The sequence below is a fragment of the Syzygium oleosum genome, unplaced genomic scaffold, assembly GCF_021117445.2.
Source record: "Syzygium oleosum isolate NSW1041296 unplaced genomic scaffold, Sole_v2.1 Sole_v2.18, whole genome shotgun sequence".
NCBI lineage: Eukaryota > Viridiplantae > Streptophyta > Magnoliopsida > Myrtales > Myrtaceae > Syzygium > Syzygium oleosum.
This window is the reverse complement of record NW_026607502.1, coordinates 6,816,375-6,828,820: the sequence shown is the minus strand read 5'-3', so window position 1 is coordinate 6,828,820 and position 12,446 is coordinate 6,816,375. Positions and strand designations below refer to the sequence as shown.

At 37.9% G+C, this 12,446-nt stretch overlaps 1 protein-coding gene across 1 annotated transcript; it reads right to left on the bottom strand.

The window, feature by feature from the left end:
• Nucleotides 1-340: 340 nt before the first annotated feature.
• On the bottom strand, nucleotides 341-1,975 carry LOC115667753 (acyl-CoA--sterol O-acyltransferase 1-like). Its single transcript, XM_030589296.2, has one exon. The coding sequence runs from the start codon at nucleotides 1,686-1,688 to the stop codon at nucleotides 558-560; it is 1,131 nt and encodes a 376-aa protein (XP_030445156.2). The 5' UTR covers nucleotides 1,689-1,975; the 3' UTR covers nucleotides 341-557.
• Between the last annotated feature and the right edge of the window lie 10,471 nt (nucleotides 1,976-12,446).

Here is a 12,446-nt window from a genome sequence, read left to right as displayed (position 1 = left end):
GAGCACAAATCGATCTCTAATCATTAGCTTGATGAAAATCGGACAACACCCTCTTTCTCAATTCTCTACTCTCTTTTTCTCTTGCGACCACCTCATGTTAATCATTCTTTGCAGCTACCATTTAAATAGAGAGAAAACCCTATTTTTTCTCCATATGGATTATCATATGGGTTCAAACCTTTGTGCTAACATTTTATTGGGCTTCCTCCATATGAGAGTGAACCCAGCCCAACAAATAGAAGTTATTCGGAATAACAAAGCGAAATGCATTAAAAATAGAAACTTTTGTAGTCTTCAAGATCTAAAACCGAATCACATCCTCAACTGCCGGAGGAGAATGATGATAAAGATCATCTTGCATTGCATGAATCAGCCCTAGGAATAACAAAGCGAAAGAGAAAGAAAATCGATGCTGAAATTCACATGAAGAAACAAGAGAGACCTATTCCAAATATTACCTCCCATTTCCTTCCATCAAATTTAGGCAAAGAATGCCTCAAGGTAATATTCCCAACCCTCTGATTAGTTAGAATCATGAAACATTGAATCAACATTTTCTATAAAATCCGAGACATCACAGCTCGACCGACGTCCTTGATGAACGCCCCTGCAGCTGCGTACTCTTCCAACGCCTTCTTGTCGACACCATCCCTCAGGAGTTGTGGAAAAAACAGCCAAGATCCGGTCACCATCACAAATGTCACAGTCATCGGACCTGTCAAAGCCCTCGGCAACCGCCACTTCGCGCCACTCTTCCTTTTCACCACCATCTCGACCACCAAACATGCCCCGTGGAGCACGAAAAACCACATGACCTCCCAAGTGGGCTTCATGCGCCCCATGTAGAAGAACATCAGCTCGTGCATGAGGCCCGACACCAGGAAGGCGGCCATCACTGCGGGCAGTGCCGCCCACTTGCGCCCAACAGCCGCTGACGCAGCGTTGTGGACCGGTTCGTATACGGTCAATCGCAGGATTTTGGTGACCATGAGGTTCCACCGCTTCCCCCAGAAGTCTTGAAGTGAAGACGAGAGGTACGGCTCACGGAACTGGGGCTCCAGCTCCATCCCGAAGCCTGCTCGAGCTGCGGCTTGTATGGCGGCTAAGGTCAACTCAAGGGAAAGATATATGTGGCAGCAATAGAGTAGCAACATCAGGTTTGGATGGAAATGATCACTATAATCGTATAATCGTAATAGCATCAGAAAAAGCAAAGCTTTTGTGGGATAGTTCAGGAACAAGATAGCTTTATGTCTTATGTTTTCAGGATTTTGAGGAAGTGGGTTTTCTTTTTTATGGCCTTTTTGAGGTGGGAATGTGTGATCTTTGGTGCTGTGTCCCCTCTGAGGTGATTCTTGAAGTGGCGTCTGTTGGATCTTGATGGGTAAGCAACCAATGGCCAAGAAGCATGGAAGAGAAAGGGGAGGATCTGAAGATAAAGGCCCTTTGCCGAAGGCAAAGAGGAGGAGCTTGGAGTTGCCAAGCCATGAAAGGATGAAGCCAAATTGGCCTGTAAGATTCACTGCCGAGAGATTGAGAGGAAGATAAAGAAAGAGAGCCACAACGGGTAGTATCGCTAAGAGTCTTTGAGTACCTTTTGGGATGATCCTGCCAACTATGTAGCAATAGCACAGAGACATCAAAGCTGTGATGCATACCTTGAAGACGTTGTAAATCTCTCCTTCCATTTTCTCCCTCTCTCTCTGCCTTCCCTGTTCCTTAATTTTCTGCTACACACTGTCTTTCAATCTTTTCGCTGGACAGCCGACAGTAAAAGAGTTTTGCGTAAGTTTGACAATCAAAACGTTGACAAGAGAAGGCCAGTTGCGTCTTCAATAAGCAAGATCCAGGAAGCTGCTTGCCTGCCTTTATTTTTTGTTTATTATCTGAGCATGCTCAACTGTACCTTCTTATCTTTTTCAGGAAGCACACACGATGTTGAATTCAGTAATGGCTAAGGTATTTTATTCATTTTATTGCCTCTTGCTTAGCTGTGCATATGATCAACTTGCAATATTTTATGTTGAGTCAACGGAACCTCAAGCATGCCATGTGTGGCCGCTCCTATAAAATAGCCAAGGAAACAGGAGAATTGTTAAACTAACAAATTTTTTTTCCTTTGATAGTCCTCAGAAGAAAAATAATATTGCTGATACTGGAATTTGAGATCAGGCATGGAAGACTGGTGATTTAAGTGTGTAAAAATTGTTAGGTTTTCTCTGCAACAAAAGATCAAAATTATTCTCCGAGTCTGAACTAAGCTGTTGCAGATCTTGGGCTGCTTTTATAGACAGACAAGATTCAAGAACAGACTCGATTGACACAGCTCTTGCACATTGCAGTTGTATAATTATGATAACAAGATTTGATTTGTACCTCTAAAAGCAGCCAAGGCCTATATATCAGCTTAAGCAATTCAAAAGAATGGAATTTGTCATTACTTTCTCTACGTGAAGGCATGTCCATCGGCCATTCCCTCTTTATTTTCTATTAGAAAAATTATTGTTTTTCTTGGATCTTCCTCTATCACAAACAGACACTGAAATTAAAATACTCATTCCCGTGCATTCCGCTTTTGCCCCATTGCATTCATTCGTCTATTCCATTTCCATCCTGCATCATTGGAGCCATACTGGTCTTCTCCTTCTCATCACAAACTATCTCCTTTCCAAGAGTCAAAAGCTATTCCGGAATCCACAGAACGCAAACAGGTTCCAAGCTAACAAATCCAACCATCACAAATCATCAGATGGCAACTAAAATGCAGAATAAAAACAGAAGGGGATGAGAAAGGGAGACAGTCACATAAGCAGTGTCTTCAACAAATTTGAGCAACTTCATTATTGTGCAGGAAGCAAAAACAGTAGCGAATGGGCCTTTACTTCACCACTTCCTTGTTCACAGAATCTGCTAGATGACATAAAAAAGGTATAGATGATGAAAACATACATTTCTCTTCACAACTAGCTCTTATGATCACAGTATTCATTGAGACCGAGGGACTGAGAATAAGCTCAGATGCACCACTTCCAAAATACTAATAGAGGAACACCAGCTTCTTTCTTCAAACTTAATTTCTTCACCCCAATAAAACTTTGCACAAATATCTGTTACCCCCCACGACCAAACTAGATAAGTTTCACAGCAGTGGTAATACGTCAAGTATGTCAAACAGGGAAACAAGCAAGATTAGGGCCATCATTGATAGAGTGGGAAAGTTGAATTCCAGTCTTATCGAATGTCAAAAGTGTAGTTGATCTTGAGGTAATACTTGTTCGCATCATCAACAAACGGGAGATCACAATAAAAGCAGAAAGGAAATTATTAAAACAATAGAACACGAGAATCTTTGGTGAGAGGATAATAGCAGTGATTTCTTTTTATTTATTGATAAAGTTTGCAAAATATAAAAACGAGCACTAATCCTCTATATTGGGAGCTAATAACCAACTAATTTACTAAAGGCCTTTTTAATTAATATTTCACCATAGATCTCAATAATAAGCACGCTTAAAATAGTTGAGCTAAAAGATGAATAGCACGTCAATGAGAATTGCTTGCATTCGTGTAGTTGGTTCATGTGTTATAGAGATGACCTCAAGAGACCTAGGCATATGGGACTTGCATGTGAACGCATCTATGCATACAAATTTATATTCATAATAAATATTTTTCAATTATTTTGAGCTATTCATTTTTAGGGATAAGTGCACTATAATATCTAAAACATGTCACAAAAATGCAATGGAGTTCTAAAACTTTCAAAAAGTGCAATCGAATCTTAAAACTTGTTACATTAGTGCAATCGAGTCTTAAAACTTTCAAAAAGTTCAATCAAGTCCTAAACTTGTCACGAAAATGCAATCGAGTCTATAAACTTTCAAAAAGTGCAATCAAGTCTTAAAACTTGTCACGAAAGTGCAATCAAGTCCTAATACTTGTCACGAAAGTGCAATCGAATCCCAAAACTTTCAAAAAGTGCAATTAACAAAAGGACTTGATTGGATCAATATGACAAGTTTTATAACTTGATTACACTTTTTGAAAGTTTTAGGACTTAATTGCACTTTCATGACAAATTTTAGGACTTAATTGCACTTTTTGAGAGTTTTAGGACTCAATTACACTTTCATGATAAGTTTTAGGACTTACAATGCACTTAACCGTTATTTTTACGATAGATCTTAATCACAGTCGCGTATGAAATATTTGAGCTTTCAAACACCAAAGGACGAAATTGCGTGTCAATGTGATTTGTCTTAATGGCTTATAAGTTGCATAGATGAGTTCTGACGAAAGGCAAAATCGCACCTTAATAGTTTGTCATACTGCGCTTATGAGTTATACAAATGAGTGCCAAGTGTCTTGGTGTATATTATCATTCATTCTAGTCCAACAGTAGACAATTTCCATTTAATATTAGATTTGAGGTCTAAACATTGATAAATAATATTCAATACAAGCTTTTTATTAGTTTCCCTGAAATGTTTATGTTCTTATTTAGCAGGCCTCAGTAGTATACATGCTAGAATATTTATCGCTAAATATAACATACAATAAAATGCATATCATTGGTATTTTACTACCTTCATTGATATGCCTGGTGAAAGTGAAGTTTAAAGCGTGTTAAAAGGGGAGAAGAACACTAAAAGTGCCAAAAAGTTGTGTACGGCGCTCATTTTAGTGCCAAAAGTTTTTTTCGGATCAAATCGGAGAAAAAACGATCACTTAAGTGCCAATTCTGGTCAAATTGGTTACGTGGCATTTAAAATAACAATTATTAATATGACTTGGAATATTTTTTTAAAAATCTATTTCACGTGAACATCCAAAATGACGTCGCACAATCCGACTAGCACTGAAGTGATCATTTTTTAATAACGATTGACACTGAAATGATCACTTTAAACAAAATTTGACACTCAAACGATCACTATTTACAACTTTTAAACGACGTCGCTTAGGGGTTATGTGCTGACTGGACATGCCGGCGAGCTACGTAGGACTGAGAAATTAATAAGATATGACCACGTTGGATTTCCGGGGATCCAAATCGGAATTGGCATTTAAGCGATCGTTTTTTTTTTAAAAGTGGCACGTAAGTGATCCGAAAAAAAAATTGACATTAAAGTGAGCGCCGTACACGACTTTTGGAACTTTTAGTGTCTTTCTTCCTGTTAAAAGAGTCGATAAAGATTAAGGACAGTCAGCGCGCAACAAACGCGATACATATCAACGTTGGGACGCTCCCTCCACAGTGGACACACAACACTTCGACACCATAGCATGGTCCCGCGGTTGTTGTAGAGAAATTTAGAATTTTTATATAAAACTTCTTTTAGTAAAAGATATATCAGTATCGCTATTTACTTTCAGGTTAGACGTGCCTGTTGAAATTTTACATCATCAAAAGTACGAAAATATAACTCGATATTCTCTCAAATCATTCGCTTTTGTGTAAGTCAATTCCTCTAGACTTTTAATCATCTACTGCAAAAGATAAATTTCAACTTTTTTCGAGTCACTTGTGTTAGCTGCAATAAACGATACCCCAGATCTCCATGACTAAAATCTAGAATACATTAATCGAGTAAAAGAGATTTGCACACCTGATACAGAATAACGACGATCCTCAGTGCAAGTCTTCTCCTCTATTACCGTATGTGTCACTGGCTCGATGAGACTATCCTCATAATTAGCATGTGCTCCTTATGTGAGATAATTTGTGCATCATGCTAGAGGAGGGACTTGAGCACTATTTATAGAGTTTTAAGTTAGACCTCTCATCATGGATCGGGTCTCACTTGGCTCACACTAGCCAGCCCCATATTTGAGATTTATGCATATGGATCTTGCATCTGAACACATCTATTCAAACAAATTTGTATTCATAACAAATATTTTTCAATTATTTTGAGCTATGTATTTTTACTATAGATCTTAATCACAATCACGTATAAAATATTTGAACTTTCAAACACTAAAGGACGAAATTGCGTGTCGATGTGATTTGTCCTAATGGCTTAGAAGTTGCATAGATGAGTTCCGACAGAAGGACAAAATTGCACCTTAATATTGTTTGTCATACTGCGCTTATGTGTTACACAAATGAGTGCCAAGTGTCTTGGAGTATATTATCATTCATTCTAGTCCAAAAGCAGACAATTTCTATTTAATATTACAATTGAGGTCTAAACATTGATAAATAATATTCAATACAAGCTTTTATTAGTTTTCTTGAAATGTTTATGTTACCAGGCCTCAGTAGTATACATGTTAGAATATTTATCTCTAAATATAACATGCAATAAAATGCATATCATTGGTATTTCACTGCCTTCATTGGTATGCCTGGTGAAAGTGAAGTTTAAAAGCGTGTTAAAAGAGTCGATAAAGATCGAGGACAGTCAGCGCACAACAAACGCACCACGTATAAACGTCAAAGACACTCCGTGCACAATGGACACACAACGAGTCGACGCCGTAGCATGGTCCTGCGGTTGTTGTAGAGAAATTTAGAATTTTTATATAAAATTTATTTTAGTAAAAGATATCTCAGTATCGCTATTTACTTTAAGGTTATATGTACTTGTTGAAATTTTACATCATCAAAAGTACGAAAATATAACTCGATAGTCTCTCATATCATGCGCTTTTGTTAAATTGTGTAAGTCAATTCCTCATACCAGATTTTTAATCATCTACTACAAAAGACAAATTTCAACTTTTTTCAAGTCACTTGATAATAGAATCGATATTCTTCTATCAAAGATGAATTTTTATTTTTAGTTAATGAAATACAAGATTTACCTATAGTTTGATCAACTATGAAAAAAGATTAATGGATACAGATGAAATTAAATTGAGAAGATACTGATGCAGCCCTATTCAAGACCAGCTCGTTCAGCCAAGAAGATCATCTCATATTTAAGATAGACAAACATCAAGAGTCTCATCGATAAGTGAAAAGCCTCATATTTGACTTTGTCATTTTCCATGCATCAAAGTTTGCATCAAGACTCCTTGAGATAGCCACAAGCATTGGAAATATTATACATTTAATGACTTCTAGTTTCTAGATTTGCTTTTAGTATTTTGCTTTTCTTTTCTTGTACTATAAAAGGCCATCAAGTTTATGTATGAAGACAAATTAAATTTGACTAATGAAATTTGCTTAGTGCAATTCCCTTAAACCTCGAAGAGTTCAAACACCTTGAAAATATAGAAGAGTTTTCACTTCGTCCTTGAAGAGTTGCAACCATCAATCTAGAAGAATTGATGCCATTTCAACTTCCTTGGAGGCTTAGAAGAGCAACCACTGAAGTTCCTATCCTTTTTTTTGTCGCATCCTGACTAGTCACGACCGTCTACTTCCTTCTGAAATCGATAGCTCCACAGTGCTTATCTAAGAAAAGTTGTAGATCCAAGAGTCTTCGTTCTTTTGGGTTTGAAATTAGGTTGGTGCGATCTGTATCGACAAAGTTATGCCCATTTTCCCGAACTAGCGTAGAACTAAAATTTTTGCTTGTGTTTTTTACGGGGTTTCCATTTGTGCAAGTCACTCTCCCAATCCTATTGTTCGAGTAGTTGACCTAGGGCTACATCCATACTCATATAGAAGGACATTTTTTGTGAATCGGTAAGAAGAAATAAAATGAAAGAATTTGGTAAAGGAAACCAACTTTCTATCAACAAATCAATTAATTGTTTTGTTGATACTCCTTTATCAGTCTAATTCATTGTTTACTTTGGTTTACTTAAATAGACGAATTTGATAAGAAAAAGTAATTCTATGAAAAAACTAATTGTTTACAAATATATGCGCCTCATTTTTTTGTTTGAAAATATAAGCCTTATTGTTAGCGATGTTAGAACAAACAAAAAATTGAAACGTGGCACAATAAATGGCGGTCGATTTTAGACACACCTATTAGTGAATTACAAATTAATTAGGATAAAGATAATCGATAATAGATATGTCGTTTGATAATTGATAGTAGCCGTCAATTTCTACCACAAAACCTGAAATTTCGTCGATCGCCTGAAAATTGAAACTTGTTGATGTGCACGTGTAAGGGTGTTATATGAAAGAAATCCCATGTGAGTGATATGTCATAGGGTTGAATGGTTAGTATATCTTAAATGACTCATAACTCGTTGGTTTAAACTTTGTAGTAAAGGTAGCTCCAATTGAATATCTTAATGGGCTCAGACTTGGCTTCTCTCTCGATGATCGAACTGATCTAATTTTTCCCTGTATTATGTGTTGTCCCATATGCAACATAAGAAAGTTTGACCACTTCAAGGTTTTAGCACTGCAGAGCCAGCTTAGTTTTAGGCTCCGTTCGTTTCGCGGAAAACAACTTCTAGATAAATGTTTTCCAGATTTTTCAGCATTCAGTTCACGGAAAATAAACTGGTGAAGGAAAACATTTTCCCTCAATGGAAAAAAACACATTCATTAGTGGGGAAAAAATGATTTCCTCTTTGAAGAGGAAATCCCTGAGCTCATCACGAGTGAGGCCAATTTCTCAATGTTCTCACAAAATTTTGAATTTGTTCCAAAATCCCTGAGCTCATCACGAGTGAAAATAGTTGCCGATGAATGAGCACATGCACGTTTCCCGCCTTTACCGGGGTCTATTTTGGTCCAAAAATATATTTTTGAGAAAATGACACTAGAAGTGCCATAACTTTTGTATGGCACTCACTTTAGTGTCAAAATTTTTCGCCGAATCACTTCAATGCTACTTTTGTAAAAAAATTATCACTTAAGTGCCATCGTCAACTTGGGATGCCAAAAATCCGACGTGGCAATATTTATCTTTTTTTTCCAACTGACATGGCTCACCCGAACTCTGAGTCAACATTAATAACCCAAAACGACCTCGCTTAACATGTTTGGCCCCAAATTATATACCCTAATTGAGACAAATCAAGCTTCGTAAAACCCTAATTCTTCAAACCCCTCTGCTTTGATTCCTTTGATGATATTCTGTTGTCACTGAACAAGTCCTAACGTACGGACAATTTCTTCTTCTTTGCCCTTTTGACTCTTGCAATTCAGCCAATAAAAAGCTCTCATTTCTTTTCACTCTTGTATTTGACTTCGAATGGGTTCATGTTTTCCGTACAATTTCTCAGGTTCTTGTTAAGATTTCCTTCAGCGAATCGATCTTGATCCTTGTTCTCAATCTCACTCTCGCAACAAGTAACAAGCTGAGGCTCTCCCCCACTTTGTAGGAACTGACATTTTGTGACGAGTCATTAGTGGTGAAACTTTGTCATTGAAGATAAAGAGCTAGCCAAATGAGATTTATGTTAGGTGCTCTAGGAACATTACACGTACTGCATCTTAACCATCGAATAATAAAGTAGGTCCGCTTCAAATTCATTAAAGCAATGGTTGAATATATTTTGAAGGGATAAGTGCACTGAAAGTTCTAAAAATTATCACCAAAGTGCAATTGAGTCCTAAAACTTTTAAATGTGAAATCAAGTCCTAAAGCTTGTCATGAGAGTAAAATCGAGTCCTAAAACTTTCAAAAAATGCAATTAAATTCTAAAATTTATTACAAAATTGCAATCAAGTTCTAAAACTTTTAAAAAATACAATCGACGGAAGAACTTGATTATACCAATTTGACAAGTTTTAAAATTTAATTACACTTTTTGAAAGTTTTAGGACTCAATTGCACTCATTGACAAGTTTCAGGACTTAATTGCACTTTCTAAAGTTTTAAGACTCAATTGCACTTTAGAACTTTCAATGCACTTATCTCTATTTTGAAAGTAACGTACCCGGATGGCGTAATCAAAACTAGGGCAAACCGCAGCCAAGTGCTTATGCTTGTTTTACGACAAGATATAATGACCAAACGGCAAGTGTTATCAATTTCGTTGACTTGGTTTCTTTATTCGGCTCGATCCTTGTTTCTCTAAAGTGGCTATCCAGAAAAGGCAGAGTTTCTTGATCCGGCTTGATCCATCTGTTTCTCTGAAATGGCTATCCAGAAAAAGCCAAACACTAATATTTGCTCTATGGTTTGCTTTTCACTTGTATATCTTGGGACTCGGTCAGTGTGTGTTGACTTGGCTCAGCTTGTGTGGAATCTAATCAATTCTCAGCCGGTCACCTTTGTCTTAGGCCGCACGAGGGAACCCTTCGATTGATGCCAACATTAACAATATGATGAAGTAAACCGTATAATATTGTTAGTCTCCTAATGGATGATGTGTACTTGTTACTCGAAACTTAATGAGCTTAATTCTCCATATATGTACTCCATTAAAGATAATCCCGAATTGATAATCAGTTTCCGGCTCATTCAGATCAATGATCTCTCACCTCAGTCTCCTCTTATCCCACAATGGATAGCATTCTGTTCCCTGTTGCTGCAGAAAGATTTCCTCAAGCACCGTTTATTGCGGGACAGAAGCAGAAGAAATTAGTTATGAAAATCGAATCTCCACTCGTTTTATGAGGACAATAAAACTTACGTAACAATCTCCATCGATAGGGAATACCTAAAAAAAATGATGAATCATATGTTGTGACAATTTGCCTATTGCTTTAAGGTCTTGTTTGGTATATAGATACGAGGCAATCAGAAAAAAGAATTAAAGGAATCGAAATGAATTGGTGAATCAGAATAGGCGCTCGCTAAACTGAAAACTACTGTATAGTCATACATTAGAATTGAAATTTATTTGCTATATGGTCTGAATATTTATTGTTTCACTTAATATAGGTATGAGCAATTAGCTACGTTTGCTCCCCATATTTAGCTTTCTCCATACAAAAGTTAATTATGGTTACCATTTCTAATCTTCTCGTGTAATAGTTATCAGCGTTAAGGCTTAATTAGTGATCCATATATGATCTAGGTACTTTTTTATTAACCTAATTCTATTCATTCAAATTCATCCTCACATGTTCTCACCTTCCGTTATATTTATGAAAACGCAGCCGAAATGAGGCTCCTCATTCCAATTAGTAAAATAATGTCTCAAAGGGACATTAGGCTCCTATTGATCCCATTCAACCGGCTTCATTCCCGATAACCAAACAAACCCTAAGGGTGGAAATGGTCTCTTACCGTAAATTGTTGTCGCAAAAGATGACCCATCTTCGGTATGATTTCTAGCACCCTTCATCGTACCTAAAAGCTATGTTTTGACATCTAAATCAAAACACCAGGGTTGTGTCATTACATGCTGTCCGCTCATGCAACCTGAGAAGCTTGACTTATTCAACGTTTTGTTTGTGCCAAGACGGCTAATATTTGCACCAACCACTTCTTAGCTTCACTCGTCTGTCGCCAAGCACTGATCAAAGGCTTATAAATTGGCACTTCACGTAGCCACAGTCTCAACATCAAGTAATTTCAGATTCATTGGTCTCTTCATATACAGATTGCTTGTTGGTTTTCGCATAGAAGAGTGAGATGGCAAACTTCCTTTTCTTGGGTGTGCTTTCTGTTGTCTGCACTATCGCAGTGGCCTATGAGCCGAGCCCATTGCAAGATTTCTGTGTCGCAGATCTCACAACCTCAAGTGAGCAATTTATTTCCTGATTTAGCGGTTATTATCAATGAACTCCATGTTTGCCTATCAAGACATTGCTTTATATGCACCGGTCTCGTGCAAAATGTTAGAAGTTCACTAACTGTTTTGTGTGTTGCCATTTTTTCCTGGAAGCTCGAGTGAACGGATTTTCTTGCTTAGACGCTAAGCAGGCACAAGCCAAGCATTTCTCCTTCAGTGGACTTCACTTGGCTGGCAACCCCATGAACGCATTCGGTTCGAGTGTCACACCAGTCTTTGTAGGACAATTACCGGGACTCAACACTCTCGGCATCTCATTGGCTCGGATCGACTACGCTCCAGAGGGCGGGCGGGCACCCTCGGGCCTCTGAGATTTTGACAGTTTTGGAAGGCACGATCCACGTCGGCTTCGTGACATCAAACCCCGACAATAAGCTCATCAGCAAAGTCCTTCAAAAGGGCGACGTGTTCGTCTTCCCAGTCGGGCTCGTTCACTTCCAGAAAAATGTGGGCTCTGCGAATGCAGTGTCGATCTCCGCGTTGAGCAGCCAAAACCCTGGAGTGGTTCTGGTTCCTAATACAGTTTTCGGATCGGATCCGTCCATTGCTAATGATATCCTAGCTAAGGCTTTCCAGGCTGACAAGGCAATCATTGATCAGATTCAATGCAAATTCTGAAATGAGCGTGCACCTCGGTGTCTATTGTTCGTGCGTTTCCAAAGCTTGGCAGATATGCAGCTTGGCAGATATGCATGTATGCATCTCTCTCTCTCTCTAAATCTGTCTCTCTCTCTCTCTCTCTCTCTCTCTCATGTAATGGCCGCACCATTTGGATGAGTGAGTTTTGCGTTGTTTTCAAAAGGTTAATCTAAGCAACCCAAATTTTAATTGCTGATCAG

Coding starts and splice junctions, on each gene's coding strand:
- LOC115667753 (XM_030589296.2), bottom strand. CDS start 1,688: ATGGAAGGAGAGATTTACAACGTCTTCAAGGTATGCATCACAGCTTTG.